The sequence below is a fragment of the Mus musculus genome, chromosome 17 (genome assembly GCF_000001635.26).
Source record: "Mus musculus strain C57BL/6J chromosome 17, GRCm38.p6 C57BL/6J".
NCBI lineage: Eukaryota > Metazoa > Chordata > Mammalia > Rodentia > Muridae > Mus > Mus musculus.
In genome coordinates this window covers 56,850,874-56,870,739 of record NC_000083.6, presented here as the reverse complement: position 1 = coordinate 56,870,739, position 19,866 = coordinate 56,850,874, and the positions used below count along the sequence as shown (strand labels likewise).

At 48.0% G+C, this 19,866-nt stretch overlaps 1 protein-coding gene across 7 annotated transcripts in view; it reads left to right on the top strand.

Annotated features, from left to right (window-relative positions):
• The window catches only part of Acsbg2 (acyl-CoA synthetase bubblegum family member 2), a 31,403-nt gene that overhangs the window by 3,766 nt on the left and 7,771 nt on the right, over positions 1-19,866 (top strand). For 5 of the 7 annotated variants that reach the window (XR_003952137.1, XR_001782082.2, XR_003952138.1 and 2 more), the window contains exons 3-8: positions 2,285-2,514; positions 6,192-6,280; positions 7,749-7,869; positions 9,118-9,201; positions 13,712-13,861; positions 16,827-17,003. Coding sequence is in view for 4 of the 7 variants with exons in the window: in NM_001039114.1 (NP_001034203.1) it covers positions 2,285-2,514; positions 6,192-6,280; positions 7,749-7,869; positions 9,118-9,201; positions 13,712-13,861; positions 16,827-17,003 (851 nt within the window). In the remaining 3 variants the exon portion in view is untranslated. Of the gene's footprint in view, positions 1-2,284; positions 2,515-6,191; positions 6,281-7,748; positions 7,870-9,117; positions 9,202-11,315; positions 11,390-13,711; positions 13,862-16,826; positions 17,004-19,866 lie in introns of those variants that run through there. The other 2 variants (XM_011246503.2, XM_006524444.2) reach the window with 2 other exon arrangements.

Here is a 19,866-nt window from a genome sequence, read left to right as displayed (position 1 = left end):
TCACTAATTAAGAAAATGGCCCACAGGCTTGCAGTTAGGTATTAAGTTAGATCTTACGGAGGTTATTTTCTCAGTTGAGGCTGGCTCCTTTCTGAGGATTCTAGCTTTTGTCAAACACACAGGATAACCCCGCTGTACAGCCCGGCCTCAGCATCTCTCTGAAGCCCCAGAAGCCGGATGCATCCTCTGGAGCTGGAAGCTTAGCCGGGTGGGGCTTTGCTCTGGGGGGTCTTCCCCAGGTTTCCAGAGCAGACCTCTGGGCGGTGCTGATCTCTAATCTTATCAGTCAACGCCTGTCCTCCAGCACCAACCTTCACTGTAAACTGCCACATAGAGTTCCCGATTGCTCGTTCTCTTTTCACACTGTACATTCTGAAATTCTTTCTGCCCCTGCTGCTCTTTTTCACTGTAGTCCCGCATGAGAGCAGTCACTGTAACTACAAGACAGAGACAGCATCATGCTTAAAACCTCCTGCAACGCCGGGCGTGGTGGCGCACGCCTTTAATCCCAGCACTCGGGAGGCAGAGGCAGGCAGATTTCTGAGGCCAGCTGGTCTACAAAGTGAGCTCCAGGACAGCCAGGGCTATACAGAGAAACCCTGTCTCGAAAAACCAAAACCAAAACAAAACCTCCTGCAACAATGAAATAGTCCATAACTGACTTTTAAAAATTGATTTTTTTTTATGTGTGTGGGTGCTTAGCTTGCATGTGTGTCTGCATAGACCACATGTTTCAATTTAGTCCAAGGTCCCTGCTAGAGGCAGGTTCATTTCCTAGCCCCCAAGGCTGTAAGATAATCTGTTGTTATAAAACCTCCCAGCCTCAGATGTCCTGTTACAGTAAAAGAAAACACACCCAGACTCAGCTAGGAAAATATAAGCCTTCGAGCATGGAGATTCGAATGAGAGGTGTCCCTCACGGTCTGGGGCACTTGAACACCTGCTCTGCGGCGGCTGCTGTGCGGCAGGGAGTCTGTCCCCGGGGCAGACTTTGAGATTGGAACCCAATTGCTGGAACAATAACAAAAGAGGTTTTAGCACAAGGAATGCAGCTTTGCTTTAAAAGCCCACTCTTCTGAGAACTAACAAAACAGAACAAAACAGAACCACTCCCTGAGCCCTCTCCCCATACCACAGTCAACGGAACTTCTTCAGGCAGCTTAGAGCAAGCCGTTCTCAGTCAGTGGGTTGCAACCCCTTTGTGGATTGCCATGACTCTTTCACAGGGATCATATATCAGATATCCCACATGTCACAGACAATTCATAACAGTAGTAGAATTAAAGCTGTGAATTAGCAACAGAAATAAATTTATGGTTGGGGTGCCCATGGCGTGAGCAACTGTATTAAAGGGTCATAGTATTAGGAAGGTTGAGAACCACCTAGGTTTAGAAGGTATTTACCACAGTGAACTGATGTCCCGTGTTCCTGTTGTCTGATAATAGTTTTTCTCAGTTTCTGTTTGTTGTTTTGATCTCCCTTTTTGAGATGATGTCTCATTTAGCCCAGGCTAGTCTTGAACTCATTATGTAGCTAAGGATGACCTCAAACTCCATTTTGTGTGTGTGTGCCCACATGCGTGTGGAGGCCAAGAAGCAATGTTGGCGGTTTTCCTGAACCACTCCTATTTATTTGAGGTAGTGCATGCAGGCCTTCCCACTCCTGGATTTTTTTTAACCCGTGTGCGCAGGATCTGAACTCGGGCGCTTACACCTGCACAGCAAGGACTGACGGACTAAACCTGCTCCTTGCCCCAGCCCCAAAACTTTGGGATTCCTGAGCACTGAGCTGACAAACAGCTGCTACCATGCCTGCCTCCTCTTAAAAAAAAATAGTAATAATTACATGTATTTCTTTGTTTTTGAGGGTGGGACATGCCTCAGTGGGTATGTAGAGGTCAGAGGGCAACTTTCAAGAGCTGGTTCCCCGTCCCCTGTGTGCTTTCCGAGGCCTGAGCTCAGCTCAGCAGCCTGCTGTGGTGAGTCCTGCCCTCTGAGCACTCCAGCCCCTACCTGTGTTTGAATGGAAATCTCCACGTGGGGCTGGAGATGCCACACAGTGGTAAGGAGCTCTTGCTATGCCTTCTTCTGGTCTCAGAGGGCACTGCAAGTGCACATTGCACAGACACACTCAGGCAATACAGCAATAAATATAAAAACATTTTGAAAATACCCATGAAGGCTGAGGCTGTAGCTAAGCTATAGAGCATTGGCCCAGGGTATACAGGGTTCCCCCACCCACCCCATTCCATTACAGAAGCAATACTTACCCATGACTCTTACAGCTGTTCCCAGGCTATGGAGCACCCACTGTGATGGAGAAGTGCTCCTGAGGTTGTCCAAACATGGTCCAGGCCATGAGACCCCGATGACCATCCCTGAGCTGTTCCAGGAATCTGCTGAGCGATTCAGTGCTTATCCGGCCCTAGCCTCAAAGAACGGCAAAAAGTGGGACACGCTGACATTCAGCCAGTACTATGAAATGTGTCGAAAGGCAGCCAAGTCTCTGATCAAGGTGAGCAGCTCCCCTCTCACTCAGTCATTCAGAAGCCATGTTCTGCAGAGCTTGGTATGGGAGACCTGACGTCCCAGCATACAGGGAGCTGAGGCAGGATGGGCCTGAGTTCCAAGCTAGCTTGGGGTACAAGGTGAGTCACTATCTCAGAAAGTGAACAAAAAAGAAAGGAAGCTGGGCTGGGCCCCAGGGGTCAGAGTGGTGGTCTACAAGCACAAGATCCTGGGTTCCACTCCTAGCACTAGGTCTGACAGTACACGTCTGCCATTCTTTCTCAGGAGGTAAAGGTAGGAGGGCCAGGAGTTCAAGGCCAGCCTTGGCAACACAGTGAGCCAGAGTCCAGCCTGAGCTACAGAAGACACTGTTTTAGTTACTATTCTATTGTTGTGAGGTGACATCACAACCAAGGCAACTTATAAGAGAAATTTTTTTATATAATTTTTATATAAATAAATTTTATAGATAATTATTAAAATTCTTTATATAAAAGAAATTTTTAATTGAGGCTGGCTTACAGTTTAACAGATTTAGTCCATTATCATGATGGTGGGGAGCATGGTGGAATGCATGGTCCACATTGTTATGAAATAAAACGTGGCACTGGGTAGGGGGTACCTGGCAGGCCCATGCCAAGGTCTGTCTGAGGAATCACACCATGATACAGACCTGATTTAAGGGAAATTTACTGGGGGTGGGGGGGCAGAGGCAAGCAGGACCTGGAAAAGGGCTCAATACAAAGAAAGTAGGGACAGAGAGGTGCAGAGAGAGAAAGAGGCTGGCCAGGAGCATGTGAGGACGGAGAGGAAGAGAGAATGAGAAGGGAGAGAGGAGAAGGAAGAGGAGGAGGAGGAAGAAGAGGAGGAGGAAGAGGAGGAGAGCAGGTAGTAATGGCTGCTGCTGCTGACATCAGCTGTTGCTAGTGAAAGACCCCCGTTTTGGGGAGACCCTCGCTCAAGTCCCGGGATGAACTGATGCCCCAATAACTCAAGAGAATCCGTTCTTGATGCAATATCGCATGATGTTTATTCAGGAATCAGCATGCTGAGGCCGAGCTCGTATCCTACACAGGGGCAGAGGAGATCAACCCCCAGCAGTTGTAGTCGGGGATTTTTAAAGAATAAACCATAAAGTGAGGGGAGGATAAGACCACAAAGTATGGAGAAGCTGAGTAAACACTGTAAAAATGGGGATGGTGAATTACAGCTCATCTCTCATGGAAAGGTTGCAGGCTATCTTTGGCAAACATTCTTGGTCCCTTAAAGAATGGGGAAGGCACCTGGATGGGTCACTCAGTGGTCATTGTTCTCTCAGGCTTAAGGCAAAAGAACAAAGAACTCCATGCTGGGCTTCGTTTCTAGGGGTCTAAGAAGCACATTGAGTTGGGGTCTTACACTAGGTAGCTGTTGGAAGGAGCCTAGCAGAATTGTCTATAAGGCAGTACACAGTCTATTTCAGTCTCAACACTTTCAAAGTTCAAAGTCTCTTTTCTAAGATTCAAAGCAGTCTTTTAACCATAAAATCAAAACTCAAGTTCAGCATACAATGACACAAAACATACATGACCATTCCAAAAGGGAGAAAAGGGAGTGTGGTGAGGAAATGCTGAACCAAAAAACACCAAAACCCAGAAAGGAAAACTCCTTACTCTGATGTCAAAGGGCTCGGGTGGCTCTCTGGAGGTCCACTCCGCCTTGTGACGTTCTCTCTCCCTTGGGCTGGCTCCGTGCCCGGTGTGCAGTGCTTCTCAGTGCCTGCACCCACTGCGCCCGCACCTCCATCATCTCAGCTCTCCAATACAACCCAGGCAACTTCCACACACTGCAGTAATCTCTCCTCGTCCACGGTGGATGCTACCGAGTCCTGCTGCCTCCTGGATGGAGACTGTCCAGTGCCAAGACCTGCAATCACAGGAGCTTTGACTTATTCCTGTTTCCCTTTGTTGTGTAAACCCTCCTTGAATTCCTTAGGCATTTTCCTGTCAGGGGTTCCAGGATTCAGCAGGAGGCTTTCCTTTCAGCTTCTCTTGTCTTGGAGCACAGAACTTGTGCTCAGCATGACATTTCCTGGTGCTCCTCTTGTATTTCTCTCTGCTGTGCTTGCGCTTTTAAATAATAATTTGTAACATGCGCCCCCACCACCACCTGGCTCAAATGTAATTTTTAAAAGGTTTGGGGCTGGAGTGGCAGCTCAGCAGCTAAGAACTCTTCCTGCTCTCCCCGCGTGTGTTGTGTGAGTTTACCTCTTAGTCACGAGGTTTAGGGACCCACAGCCACCGACTACTCCAGCTCCCAGGGACCTAACACCTTCTTTTGGCTTCTGTGGGCAGCTATATGTGCATGGCCACGTGCAGACTGCACACATCTAAATAACTACAACTCGGGAGGTAAAGAAAGGAGGGTCCTGGGCTCTCTGGCCAGCAGCCTGGCCTGCGTGGTTAGCTTCAGGGAAGAAATATGAGGAGATGCAAAGGGAGTAAGCTGGGGTAATGCGGACCTGCAAACACAAAAACCCAATGAGTGCCCAGAACTCAACCCTGAGGGTTCCTACAGTCCTGGGTCAGTGGGTGAACAAAGGCTCTTCTCGAAAGCCCACTGGCCTGGCTAAGGTGGCGAGTGACTGGTTCAGAGGGAGACCTGTTTTAACACAGAGACATGGCAAGCAACAGAGATACTGCACATCACACACCCAGATGGATGGCATGTGAGCTGTGACTGTCTCTGTGTACACACCCATGTGTAGGCACATCCATACACAAATCAGACTTACAATCAGCAGACCACCTGGAACTTCCTCCTGTCACCCTGCGCTCAGAGGGCTCAAGATCAAGGTCTTTTTTTTTTTTTTTAAAGATTTATTTATTTTATTTATGAGTACACTGTAGCTGTCTTCAGACACACCAGAAAAGGGCATTAGATCTCATTATGGGTGGTTGTGAGCCACCATGTGGTTGCCGAGAATTGAACTCAGGACCTCTGGTAGAGCAGTCAGTGCTCTTACCCTCTGAGCCATCTCTCCAGCCCAAGATCAAGATCTTAAAGGGAAAACCATTCATCTGTATCCACCCTGGCACTGTCCACACAACAGGAGACAGGCAGCTCCAAGTGCCCAGTGCTGCTGCATAAGTGAAGTGTGATGTCTATACACTAGGATATTATGCAGCCTTGAAAACAGAGAACTCTGACACAAAGTTCACTAAGTGAAAGGACTTTGGGGACAGGATTCTCACTGCTGGGAAACTCACACAGAGGATGCACACTGCAGCATCTCATTCCCGAGGGGTTCCTAGAGCTATCGGGCCTACTGTGGGGTGGTGGGTAGGAGGGATGGAGTTAATGTTAAATGGGCTCAGAGATTCGTATGCGGAGGATGGGAGGTTCTGGATGTGGAGGTGGGAATGGCTGTGCAGCCAAGAGGATGTGCCTCCTATCCACGGAAGAAATAATAATGGCTAAGCAGTGAATCCCACATCCCATGGACTTCACACGTGGAAGCAAAGTAGGCCGGAAATGAAGACCAGAAGGATGTAAGCAAAGCTCACTATACCCCAATCTCAGGCTCGGTAGTGGCTCTCCACTTCGTGCAGCTGCTTCTCCATTTTTCTCAACTCCTAATGGTCAGATCTTGAGTGAGCACGCCCGAGAACTGATGCATCTTTCTTGTGGTTCTGTTCCTTCCAGCTCGGCCTGCAGCGCTTCCAGTGTGTCGGCATCCTGGGCTTTAACTCGGTCGAGTGGGTCGTTACTGCTCTGGGCACTATCTTGGCTGGGTATGTTCTACCCTTTGGTTCACTGTGTTGACAGACCACTGCCGCCAGCTGCTCACTACAAAGCCTGATTCAGAAGCCAAAGCCTAGAGTTAATACCCTTCCCATCCTTGGCCTCATCTCTTAAAAATAATGTCTTAAAATTTGTGGATTTGGGCACATGTGAGTATACATGCATGATGTATACATGCATGTGAGTCCACAGAGGACAGAAAGGGGTAGGGCGATCAGATCCCCTGGGACTGATCAAGGTCTTAAAGGGAAGCCCATTCATCTGTATCCACCCCGGCACTGTCCACACAACAGGAGACAGGCAGCTCCGAGTGCCCAGTGCTGCTGCATAAGTGAAGTGTGATGCTGCTGGATGGTGGGTTAAAGGCCTAGGGAGCCAGTGCAAAGACCTACATACAACACTAGCTGGTGTGGCTTAAATTCAACATAAATCCAGCGTAACTCAAACACCAGGTCAATCCCGATGACGAGAATCAAGCCACGACTGATCAATAAGGCTACAGAACAGACGAGAGAGCTGAACCAGGACTCTGAAGGGATGCTGTACAGCGTACTAAAGATGAAGCAATTAAACATGGGGGAGCAAGGGGGTGTAGCATTGTCCAATCATATTTTGACATAAAGGGTGGGGAATGGGAGTTTCCATCAATCAGAATAGGAATAGGTTCCTGGGCCTGGGCACATGAGCTCTGTCTGACCCTGCCAGCAAGACGAGAAGCTCTTATGGAGACGCCTGGACCCTGACAACTTAAGCTGCTCAGTTACTGGGGAGTCTCCAACTTTCCTAGGGCTTGGGACCTTTAATTTAGTTTCTACCTCTGATTAAACACAGTCTGAAAACGTGGTAGTACTTAGAATAAGTTTCTTTTGCCTGTTCTCAACACTAGCACTGGCTGAGGAGATGGTGGCTCAGCAGACAAAGGCACTTATGAAAAGCCCGATGACCCCAGTTCCATGCCCTGGGTCCACAGGGTGGCAGGAGGAACCACCCACTGGCTCCTCCTCTGATCTCCGTGTGCTCACTGTGGCATGAGCCACCACATCCACACAAATACACGTAACTTTAAAAAAAATTCTGTGGTGTGGCCAGTGGTGGCACATGCCTTTAATCCCAGCACTTGGGAGGCAGAGGCAGGTGGATTTCTGAGTTCAAGGCCAGCCTGATCTACAGAGTGAGTTCCAGGACAGCCAGGGCTACACAGAGAAACCCTGTCTCGAAAAACCAAAAAAAAACCCTGTCTCGAAAAAAACAAGGAAAGAAGGAAAGACAGAAGGAAGGAAGGAAAGAAAGAAAGAAGGGAAGGAAGGAAGGAAAGAAGGAGAGAAGGAGAGAGAGAGAGAGAGAGAGAGAGAGAAGAGAGAGAGAGAGAAAGAAAGAAAGAAAGAAAGAAAGAAAGAAAGAAAGAAAGAAAGAAAGAAAGAAAGAAAGAAAGAAAGTGAGCAAATCTTGTGTCCCCAGGGGCCTCTGTGTTGGTATTTATGCCACCAACTCGGCTGAGGCCTGCCAGTACGTCATCCAGCAGGCCAACGTGAGTATCTTGATAGTGGAGAATGACCAACAGCTGCAGAAAATCCTGTTGGTGAGTGCCTGGCTGCTAGCTGAGGGGTTTCTACAAAAGCCCTCCAGAAAAACCTGCTTTTGAGGGGGAAGCAGGGTAAGTGGGGGGGGGGGGGGGAATTGGACTCCCAGGCCTGTCAGCTGGCCTCACTTCCTAACCATACAAAACCTGCATTCACTGGAGGCCAACACATTGTGGCACCAGTAACCCCAGCACTGGGAAGGCGGGTGGGTATCCAGGGCCCACTGGCCAGCCAGCCCTCCTGCCTCACTGCAAGCAGCAGGCCAGTGGAGGCCCAGTGTTCTAACCCAGCATGGAGGGTGGCTGAGGAGGTACAGAGGAGACTGACCTTGACTCGGTAAGCCTTCACATAAATGCGCACATACACATGTCTTTGGTCTCTGCACTTGGCAGACTGGACCAGGAGGATTCGCTGCAAGTTTGAGGCAAGCCTGGGCTACAGAGAAAGTTCCTGAGTAGCCTTAGCTACACCATGATGTCTCAAAAAAAAAAAAAGGAAAGAAGAGAGACTGCTTCTGTTATGAAGCTGCTGTGCCCTGAGCATGCACCTCCTCTTGGCCCTCTTCAGCCATGTTGTCACTCTGTGTGTACTTACACAACACACCCACTTGCTTGACAGTGAAAATTTCCCCATTTGTTTGTTTGTTTGTGTGTGTGTGTGTGTGTGTGCAGTGGAACCTGGCTCCTCTTCCCGTTCTTGTAGCGTTTATTTTTATTTTCCTGTTTTATGGATGTTCTGGAGACATCCTCTATCTCTCTCACATGTGCACAGACGCCCAGCAGTCGCCTGGGCAGGACAGGATGATCTGGAGAGAGAGAGGGTCCTTGGGAAGAGAACCCAGCTGGCCAGACATTGTTCAGCTTGGATGAAGGCAGGGACAGGACCCATGGCCAGACAGATGTGCACAGACAAGATAAATAAATAAGAGGTCCTCCTTGTCAGACTTGGATCAAACAGTACCTAGAGGTATCACTGGGGACACGTCTGTCCATCCATGGTGTGGATCATGTGTCCCCAGTGACTTTCTTCTGACAACTGAAGGCTATGGCCATGTGCGGCAGCTCCCTTTGACTCGAGGTTGCCAACCGTAAGCTGCCTTGGTTTTGAAACTGAGTCAGACTTGCAGGCAAGGTGCCTTTATGAGAAGGCACGACTTGAGTGCTGGGATCTGAACTCGGTGCCCTCAGGCACTGGTGTGCTGTGGAACCTGTGCCCTAGTACCCTGAGCCCACAGGGAACTCTTTCAGATTCCACCAGACAAGATGGAGACCGTGAAAGCCATTGTGCAGTACAAGCTGCCCTTGATGGAAAGCATGGCAAACCTGTACTCAGTGAGTGTGGGGAGGGTGTGCCTGTGGGAGGGGCCTGTGGGAGGGCCTGTGGGAGGGGCCTGTGAGAGGGGCGGGATCTGTGGGGGCAGGTCATGTGGGTGGGAAGGGTTCTGTGGGAGCGCCAGGGCATGTAGGTAGGGTCTGCAGGGGAGAAGCTGGGGTTTGAGTCAGCCTGTGGTAGTAGGTGGGGCCACACAGAGAAATGTGTAGTGAGTGGGCAGGGACTCCAGGAAAAATTGTGCAAAGGGGCCACTCTAGGGAAGGAAATGGGCAGGGCCACAGGAACAGTGTTGCAGTGATTAGCGACAGGTGCTTCCTGGTACTTGGTGTGATCCCTCAGCCCAAAACCAGTAGATGAAGGCAGAAAGTCATTATTTAGTGTGTGTCAGAGAATGAAAGTAGTTGAAAAGAAATCCCAAAGTGAAAACTAAGTGGATTAATACATGTTCTTTAAACCTTATTTTTAACTGCCAAGGGGAAAACTGCATGTATGTATTTGCATGTTTTGTCTTTTTGAGACAGGCCCATGTTCTTTATCATATTTATTTATAACTTAGTATATATTTTTTCTCTTTATTTTTACTAATCTTATCGCAGTAACGTATGACTTATGTTAGGAATATATATATGTGTGTGTATATATATATATATATATATATATATATTGTCAGGGTCTGTGGGAAGGTCAGACAGGTTGCCTCTCTTCCACCATGTGGGTCCTAGGGAGCAAACTCAGGTCACCCATCAGGCTTGAGCTATCTGCTCAGTGCTACAACCTAATAGGTGTTGTTGTTGTTGTTGTTGTTTGTTTGTTTGTTTTTGTTTGGTTTGGTTTTTCAAGACAGGGTTTCTCTGTATAGCCCTAGGCTATCCTGGAACGAACTCTGTAGACCAGTCTGGTCTTGAACTCAGAAATCCACCTGCCTCTGCCTCCCAAGTGCTGGGATTAAAGGCATGCGCCACCACTGCTTGGCTCAACCTAATAGTTTTAATCAAGACAATTAACAGTTATCTTTAAAAACAAGCAAAACAAACAAACACCACCACCACCAACAACAACAACAACAAACCAAACCCAATTGCCATACCTCTAATCCCACCCAGCACTTGGCAGCTAGAGTCAGGAGGATTACAGTGAGATCAAGTTGATATACATTGAGACAAGTCAGGCATGATGGCCCTCAGGAGACAGAGGCAGCCTGGCCGATCTGGTCTACATAGAGAGAGACTCTGTCTCAAACAAACAAATATAAAATGAAGATATTAAACTTTTCAGAGATAACACTTAAGACCTAACTTCCGCACAATTTCTGAATGTACAACTCATTATTTTAATATTATACTTATGTCTAAGTCATTAATAGGTTTGTCTGTCATAGTGATGCAGATTTAGGCCAGATCAGAGCAGACGAAAAGCTGATAAATGTAGGGTTTGTTTGTTTTTTTAAAAGATTTCTTTACTTATTATTATACATAAGTGCACTGTCACTGTCTTCAGACACACCAGAAGAGGGCATCAGATCTCATTACAGGTGGTTATGAGCCACCATGTGGCTGCTGGGAATTGAACTCAGGACCTTCGGAAAAGCAGTCAGTGCTCTTACCCACTGAGCCATCTCACCAGCCAATAAATGCAGATTTAATTGGCACAAGTCTTGGGTGGGTTCACCAGCCCCATTGTCTGGGGCTGCTGCAGTCATGCACATGGGCTAAGACAGGGAGGTTTTATAGTTCCCAGGTGAGGGCTGATGGGGTGTCAGCCAGGAGCTGGAGGAAGTGATAATATCTTTAGTATAAATTTAGCAGTGAAATAATTGGTAGCTGTATTTCTTTAACCTTATGCTATCCGCCTATAACCACACATAAAAACATTTATTTATTTAAAACTGCACCTCAATAGCTGAACAGTTAGATGATCTATCTTTACTTTCTGTGCTCATCTGGCTACCTCCATCCCCATCCCAGGATACTGGCATGTTAGTGTTGATCTGACTCTTTGGGCTTCAGGTGTGTTTCAGCGATCTCTCTCTCTCTCCGTACCTCTTCCTTGTAGCTCCAAACCTCCATCCTCCTTGCTGATCTGAGTCTCCCTCTCTCTTTCCTCTGGCTGGCAGATCTCCCGTCCTAGTCTCCTATTCTGCCCAGCCATTGGGTGATCAGCATGTATTAACAAGGCTGAGAATAAATGGTAAGAATTGTTCACACAATGTTGAGAAGGGAGATTCTTAACATAAGCATTACCATACCGTTCAATCTGTCCTGACTAAAACGAGATGTGAGGGCAGAGAAAATCAGCATTTGAATAACACAAGGGTTAATTTTACACTGTGTGAAGAATGTTTCGCTTACAAGCTGGGGTTGTGCCTGAGTATGGTCAGAAGCTGGGCTCCTCCTGGGCGGGCACTTGAGTGGCCTGCCGTATCAGAACAGCTAGTTACATCGGCTGCCAGAAATGCGGAACTGAGCTTTTGGCTCAGAGCTTTTCAGTGAAAGATGGGTTGGGGGAAAGAGGGCAGATAGGGTTTCCCAGCTTGTGCAGGGGCAAGCAGCAGGCTCCAACCAAACAGTCATAATGTATTATAATTTTATTTTTGGCTATTTTTAGCTACATGTATTAAGATTTGTAAATGTTTCCTCTAGCTGCTGGGTCTTTCAGGCACCAGATCACAAGCACCGGTCATTTGAGGTCTTGTGTCACTACAGCAACAGTATCCTAAGTCTTGGATCACTTTAAAATTCATCTTTGAAGCAAGGCTGGGGACACAGGCCTGCCATCCTAACTACTAGGAAGGTTGAGCCAGGCCTGTTTAAGGCCAGCATGAGCAACTATTAAGACCCTCTACTAAAATAAATAGGCCTGGGGGTGTGGCTCAGAATAATAGCACTGCTGCCTAGAAACCCCCAGTGAGGGGCTGGGGTGTGGCTGTCTGGTGTCTCCTTGCCTAGTGTGTGATTCTTGGTTCAACCTTAAGGATGTGTTTCAAGGGGAAAGAAAAAACAAAAACCTCCTTAGAGGTATCCTTACCACATTCTTCAGTCTTGAGACTGTTGAGTTTGGGGCAGAGGATGGAAGCGATAGTCCTAGAGCAGTGGTTCTGGCCTCCAGCCACTAGGTGGCAGCAGCATCCTCCCCATAGTAACTGGCAAGTCAATAAATAGGTTATGCCACGATCCCTATGGATGAGAGTGCCTCTCAGTGGGGACACCGACTGGGGATGATTCTGTTACATACCATGGCATCCACCTACTCTGCAATGGATTAGAGACCCTATAAAATTTCAGTGGAGATAGATATGGATACGTACCCCAGGCTAGTCTTGAATTCGTAGCCCAGGCTAGCCTAAAACTTGATAGCAACCTGCCTAGGCCTCCTGTGTGATGGGATTTAGTCTTGCCAGTCTTAGGATTCAGTGTAGGGATGGAACCCTCTTGTTAGGCCCAGTGCCCCAGTCCTCTCAGCTGCCCCCTTTGAACCTAAAAGATGCCATTGCTTTCACACAACAAAAGCCCAACCCAAATGTCTTGAGCCAGAGAGGTCATTTGTCAGTCTCTTTACAGCTCAGAATGTGGGCTTCACACAGGGCTGCAACCAGGAGTTCCCACCCTCTGGGTGTTTTGTCACTAATCTCCTGGCTCTTCAGACCCCTCCCATTCCCACCAATGATCCTGTGGCCACATCTGTAGTGACAAGTCTAGGCAATAGGAAATCTTCATGTGCTGCTAACTTCTTCATCTTCACTGCGACTGAAGTCATATGCCCCAAATTCTGGCTAATCACTGGCACCTAGACTGATGAAAAATACTTGGCTTCATCCAATCAGGGATGACTTCTTGGGCAGGGGTGGAGTCAGAGCCATCTAGTTGGCAACTCAGAAGTTGGGGAAGCCATGAGACTTGAACTCAGGAAAGGGATGAGAGCTCTTTTCAAGGGCCAGTACCTCCTGGAGGGGCCAGCCTTCAAGAGGACTTGGCAGGTAAAGTGGCTTGCTGACAAACCTGGTGACCTGGAGCTTGGTCCGGGGAACTCACACAATCAGTGGAAGGAGAGAGCTGACTTCTATACATGATTCCCAAATAAGTAATTAAATTTAAGTCTAAAAATCTTCTGTTTAAGCTATTTGAGGGACAGGCTTTTGTTATTTACAGCTGGTATTGTCTTTAAGGATTGCAGATACACTAGAGGGCTGGGTCAGGAGAGAGCAGCTGCTTGCCCAAGACCACAGCACAGTCAGTCAGTCACTTTTTGGGACTACCCAAAGAAAGGGCTAGCTTTCTGCATTATAGAAAAGGCCTGTCTGAGCTCACAGGCCCATCAGTGCACAGGCAGTGGTCAGAAGCTAGCCAGGGTGGAACGGGGCATTTCTGAGAGCTCTCCCAACCCTTGGTCCTTCTGCCAACCTCCGCTGGCAACCTGCCTTGGGGTGAGCCCACTGGAGTCAGGGTGAGTCAGGCTAGAGTCTGAGCACGAGCCAGCTGGGTCCCCACCCTCTACCCACCTTCCCATCCACAGTGGAATGACTTCATGGAGCTAGGGAATGACATCCCAAATATCCAGCTGGATCGGGTCATCCTGAGCCAGAAGGCCAACCAGTGTGCTGTCATCCTCTACACCTCTGGGACCACAGGGACCCCCAAAGGCGTGCTGCTGAGCCATGACAATGTAAGCGGGGGCCCTCTGGAGCAGCTCTTACCTGGGCTCCCTCTGAGCCCCCAAACAGGCAACCAGAGGCATGTGTAAGGTCTATATGGGTCGAGAACCAGACAGTTGGTGGATCTGGGAGTTTGGGTGTAGACCTGGGTCCAGAGCAAAACTGGGCAAGGACAAGGAAGCTGGCAGCACCATGCCTCAGTTTCCCTGTCTGTGAAATGGGAATTGGTTTCGTGGTTTTCTATCTGGTGTGTTTGTGTGAATGTGTTTCTCTCTCTCTCTCTCTCTCTCTCTCTCTCTCTCTCTGTTTCTCTGTCTCTCTCTGTGTACACGTGTATGTGTGTGTGTATAGGCCAGAGACAACCTTGGCTCTGGTCCCTCAGGGGTATCTATCTAGGATTCTTTGAGATAGGGTCTCTCAATGGCCTGGCCCTCAGTAATCTGGGCAGGCAGGCTGGCTGCCCACCTGGACCACCTCTCCAATGCCGGGCTACTAAGGCATGCCACCACACGAACTCTGAGAACTGGCTCTCAGGTACTGTGCAGAGTAAGCATTTTACCCAAGACATTTCACCGGCCTGGTTGGTTCATTTTGTTTTGATTCAGTTGTTTGTTTTGAAACAGGCTGTCACATAGCGCACACTGGCCTCAAACTTGTGGTGTAGCCCGAGATGACCTTGAACTCCTGATCCCTCTGCCTCGGCCTCCTGAGTGCTGGGATGATAGCTTGCTTGTGAGAACACTTGTGTGCAGACGTCTGGAGGCCCACACTTGCCACTGCTGTCTTTCTTGACTGCTCCCCATCATATATGGAGTCAGTCCTCCCACTTGGACTCAGAATCACAGGTTCAGCTTGTTCTGGGGGTGGTCCTTTGTCTCCCCCTACTGAGTGTCTGGGACTGCCAGTGACTGCACATGTACTATGTTGAAGAGTTTTGTTAACTTGACACAAGCTAGAGTCATCTGAGACGAGAGAGCCTCCATTCCCAAAACGCTTCATAAAATCAGCTGCAGGCAAGCCTGTGGGGGCATTTTCTTAATTAGTGATGGATAGGGGAGAGCCCAGCCCACTGTGGGTGGTGCCATCCCTGGGCTGGTGGTCCTGGGTTCTATAAGAAGCAGGCTGAGCAAGCCAGTCAGCAGCACCCTCCGTGGCTTCTGCATCGGCTCCTGCCTCCAGGTTGGTTCCTGCCCTGTTTGAGTTCCTGTACTGGCTTCCTTTGGTCATGAACAGTAATAGGGAAGTGTAAGCCAAACAAATGCTTTCTACCCAGCTTGCTTTGGTCATGATATCTCATCACAACAGAAGAAACCCTAAGATGCCCACACAGCATATGAGGCTCTGGAGACCTGAGCTCCAGTCTTCACACGTGTGTGATAAGAGCTTCAGGCCCTGTAGCCTCCTCTCAGACCCTGCAGGTTGACATTCTAGATTAACCATCACAAAGAGGAATCCCTAGCCTTGTGGAATTGTGTTGGTATTCACGTGAAGGGTGTCTTCCTCAATCACTCTCTGTCTACCTTCTGTTTGGGGACAGGATCACTCACTGAACCTGATGCTCACCTGTGTGGTCAGGCTGGTCAGCCACCAAGCCCCAGAGGGCCTCCTATATCCACTAGTGTGATAACAGTAGTGTGTCACAGATGCCAAAAGGTTGAGCAAGTGCTGGGAAATGGCCTTATGGCAAACACAAGGACCCGAGTTCAATCCCAACACCCACATAAAAACCTCAGGCACGGTGACATATGGTTTCTAATCCCAGCTCTGGGGAAGCAGACCTGAAGACCCTGGGGCTCACTGGCCAGCAGCCTAGTCAAATCGGTGAGCCCCAGTTCCAGTGAGAGTCCCTGTATCAAAGACAAAGTCAGAGGGGGCTGGAGAGATGGTGCATTGGTTAGGTGTGCTTGCTTCTCAGTCACGACGACTGGAGTTTAGATCCCATCACCCTTATATCAAACTGAGCACTACTCGTAGACCTATGGCACCCTCACTTCAAGTGGAGCAGAGACAAAAGGTTCCTGAGGCTTGCTGGGTTTCTTTGTACCCTGACCACAATATGAGCTGGGTTTGAGAAAAGACCCTGCCCCCAAAAAGGCAAGCTAGCCTCCAGGTGTGTACACACTCAGAGTGAAGGATGTCTCCGAGGAAAATGTGTGTGTGTGTGTGTGTGTGTGTGTGTGTGTGTGTGTGTGTGTGTGTGTGTGTGAGTGTGAGAGAGAGAGAGAGAGAGAGAGAGAGAGAGAGAGAGAGACAGAGAGAGACAGAGGCAGAGACAGAGGCAGAGGCAGAGACAGAGACAGAGACAGAGACAGAGGCAGAGACAGAGACAGACAGGCAGGCAGGCAGACAGCAGGTATCTGTGGGTGCCCTCAGAGGCTGGAAGAAGTGATCACCTTGAGTTGGAGTTAATGGCGTCTCTGAGCTGTGCTGTAGGTGCAGGGAACTGGATGGGTCCTCTGCAGTAGCAGCAAGTGTTTTTAGCCTCAGTAAGTAAAATTTCAAAACAATAAGATAACAGTTGGGTGGGTGGGGGTACACCCTCATAGAAGCAGGAGGGAGGGAGGATGGGATAGGAGGTTCAGGGGAGAAATCTGGAAAGGGGATAACACTTGAAATGTAAATAAATAAAATATTCAATACAAAAAAAGATAACAGTTGAAGAAGACAACTAACTGTTCTCTATCTCAGGCCTCCTCATATGCACACATGTGTGCACACATATGTACACACACAAGTGTGCCTGCTCTCTTATAGAACTCAGGACCACCAGCATGCATACACATAAGTGCACACATTCTTACATGCACACATAAGTATGCACATGTGCACTGTGTAAACATAAATGTGCACATGCACACATAAGTATACACATGTGTGCATGCACATATAAGTACACACATGTGCATGCATGTATACACGTGTGCACAGTGGTCCTCAGGCAAGGCACAGAAGCTCTAAGTTATCCTTGTTTTCTAGATCACATGGACGGCAGGGGCGATGTCGCAAGAGATGGAGATAAACCGAGTCTCAGGGAAGCAGAATACAATAGTCAGCTACCTGCCCCTCAGCCACATCGCAGCCCAGCTCACAGACATCTGGATCCCCATCAAGATTGGGGCACTCACTTTCTTTGCTCAACCAGATGCACTCAGGGTAAGGCTGGGTGAGGTTCTCACCAGGCATCCAGTGGCCTTTGGGGGGAGGGGGTAAACATCGTCTGTCCAGTGGACAGGCCCAAACTCTAAGAATTTTTCTTCTCCATCTCCATTTTCTGATCCACTCCACAGCATGGAGAACAGCTGAGTTCACTCTCTTAGTTCTATCTTTCTTTGCAGTGCAGTTGTGTAGACAATTCTGCACAAGCCCGGCAAGAGGCCCAAGGGGCACTGATAGTGTATGTGTGTTTTCAGTATTTCTTGCATTCATTTACTCATTAGGTGTATGTGCCATGGCGTGCACGTGATAGTCAGAGGACACATTAGGATTCATGCTCTCTTCCACCCTAGGATCCTGGGGACAAACTCAGGTCATCCAGCTTAGTGAAAAGTGCCTTTACCTAGTAAGCCACCTTGTGAATTCCTCCCTTTAAAAAAAAAAAAAAACTTGTGTGTGCTTGTTCACGTGCGTGCATGATTTCATGGCTTGCTCAGCTTGATCTCAAGACCACCAGCCTAAGGATGGCACCATCTACAATGGGATGGATGCTCCTATATCAACCATCAATCAAGAGAATGCACCCCACACATGCCACAGGCCACTCTGGTGGAGGCATTTTCTAAATTGGGAGTCCTCTTCCCAAATGATTCTAGCATGTGTCAAATTGACAAAAACACTAGCCATAAATACACACAAACATAAGCATAGAAATGCACACATACCAATAAACACAGAAATGTACACACAATGTGTCTTAGGGTTTTCTACTGTGAACAAACACCATGATCAATGAAACATTTTTCTTAAAAGATTTATTTATTCTATGTATGTGAGTACATTGTACATACACAGTCTAAGAAACAGAGAGACAAACAAGAGACACAAGATACAGACCAGACACAGAATGTCACGCATAGACACAGAACGCCACATGCAGACATACAGTGTCACACAGACACAGAACGCCACACACAACAACAGACACACGCAGACGCACAGCCACATGCAGACACAGACAGACTCAGACACAGACACTCAGACTCAGTCACATAGGCACACGCAGACACAGACACAGAGCCACACTCTCATGACAGCACTATTCACAAGATGAACTGCATTTGGAAGTAAATTGGACAGCAGTTCCTAACAACTAACATGACTCAGAGGGTGAAGGCACACGTCGTTGATCTTGATAATAAGAGTATGATCCCAGACCCCACAGGGTGAAGAGAGATCTGATTCCTGCCATTGTCCTCTGACCTCCACACAAGTGCCATAAAGAAAAGTCACACGAGCTAATCCAGACACCCATGGCTCTGGTGTTAAAAAGTCACAACCGAGCTGGGCGTGGTGGCGCACACCTTTAATCCCAGCACTCGGGAGGCAGAGGCAGGCGGATTTCTGAGTTCGAGGCCAGCCTGGTCTACAAAGTGAGTTCCAGGACAGCCAGGGCTACACAGAGAAACCCTGTCTCGAAAAACCAAAAAAAAAAAAAAAAAAAAAAAAAAAAAAAAAAAGTCACAGGTGCTACAGTGTTGTCACTGGGACCCATGCTGGTGGGAGATATTCCCTTCCAGGACATGTAACGTCTAATACATGTAATTATTATAGCCGATGCTGCAGAGATAATTCAGCTGCCAAGACTGCTTGCTGCACAAACCTTAGGTCCTGAGCTCTAACCCTGAACACTCGTGTACAAAGCTGCACGTGGTCTGTCAGACAGAGCAGGATCTCTTTAGGGGATTGCTTGGTAGTCAAGCCCAAGGTTCAGTGAGAGGTTTCCTCTCGAGGGAATAAGGCAGAGTGGCCTCAGGACTCCTGTCCTCCTCTGCTGCATGTGTGGGCATGTTAGTTCCCTGGTGTTTTCTTTGTAAGATGAGACAGGATGCAGGGTAAGCATTCAGTGTGGAGTTGTGCACCTATGAATGTATCACATGTTTTCACTGACCCAAGGGTCTCCAAAGGGTCCCTCTAGGGGACATTTTTTTTTTTTTAAGATTTATTTATTTATTATATGGAAATACATTGTAGCTGTCTTCAGACACTCCAGAAGAGGGCATCAGATCTCGTTACGGATGGTTGTGAGCCACCATGTGGTTGCTGGGATTTGAACTCTGGACCTTTGGAAGAGCAGTCGGGTGCTCTTACCCACTGAGCCATCTCACCAGCCCCAGCTAGGGGACATTTTTATCAATGTGAGATAGTCTCACTAGATTCTCTGCTTTGCCAGTGCTTCCCAATGCAAGTTATGGATCCATTTTTAAAAGTTCCTACCTCACTCGTGTCTCCCGGGTGTGAAGTGGCACATATGTCACCACCCTCACTCATGTCTCCTGAGTATGAAGTGGCACATATGTCACCATCCTCACTTGTGTCTCCTGGGTGTGAAGTGACACATATGTCACCATCCTCACTTGTGTCTCCTGGGTGTGAAGTGGCACATATGCCACCAACCTCACTCATGTCTCCTGGGTGTGAAGTGGCATGTAACCACCCTCACTGACATTTTCTTCATTATTAATGATAATACTGGACTTCTCGTGGGTTAATTGACCCCTTAGCTTTAATTTCTTTTCATTCTTTTTTTTCAGTGTTTTTCTTTTTTTTTTTTATTCTTTTTTCATACAATACATCCTGACTGCAGCCTCCCTCTGTCTCTTGTTATGCCGAGTTTAGTTGATATCATTGAGAGGACTGCTCTTTTCCAGAGAGACTCGGAGGAACAGTTAGATTTCATTTCTGTTCAAATCTTTTGCATTTAAATTTTTCTTTGTTTATTTAATCATGTTGATTTTTAAGGGTTCTTTACATATTGAGGCAATGAATTGTTAGCAGATACCATGATTTGCAAGTGTCTTCT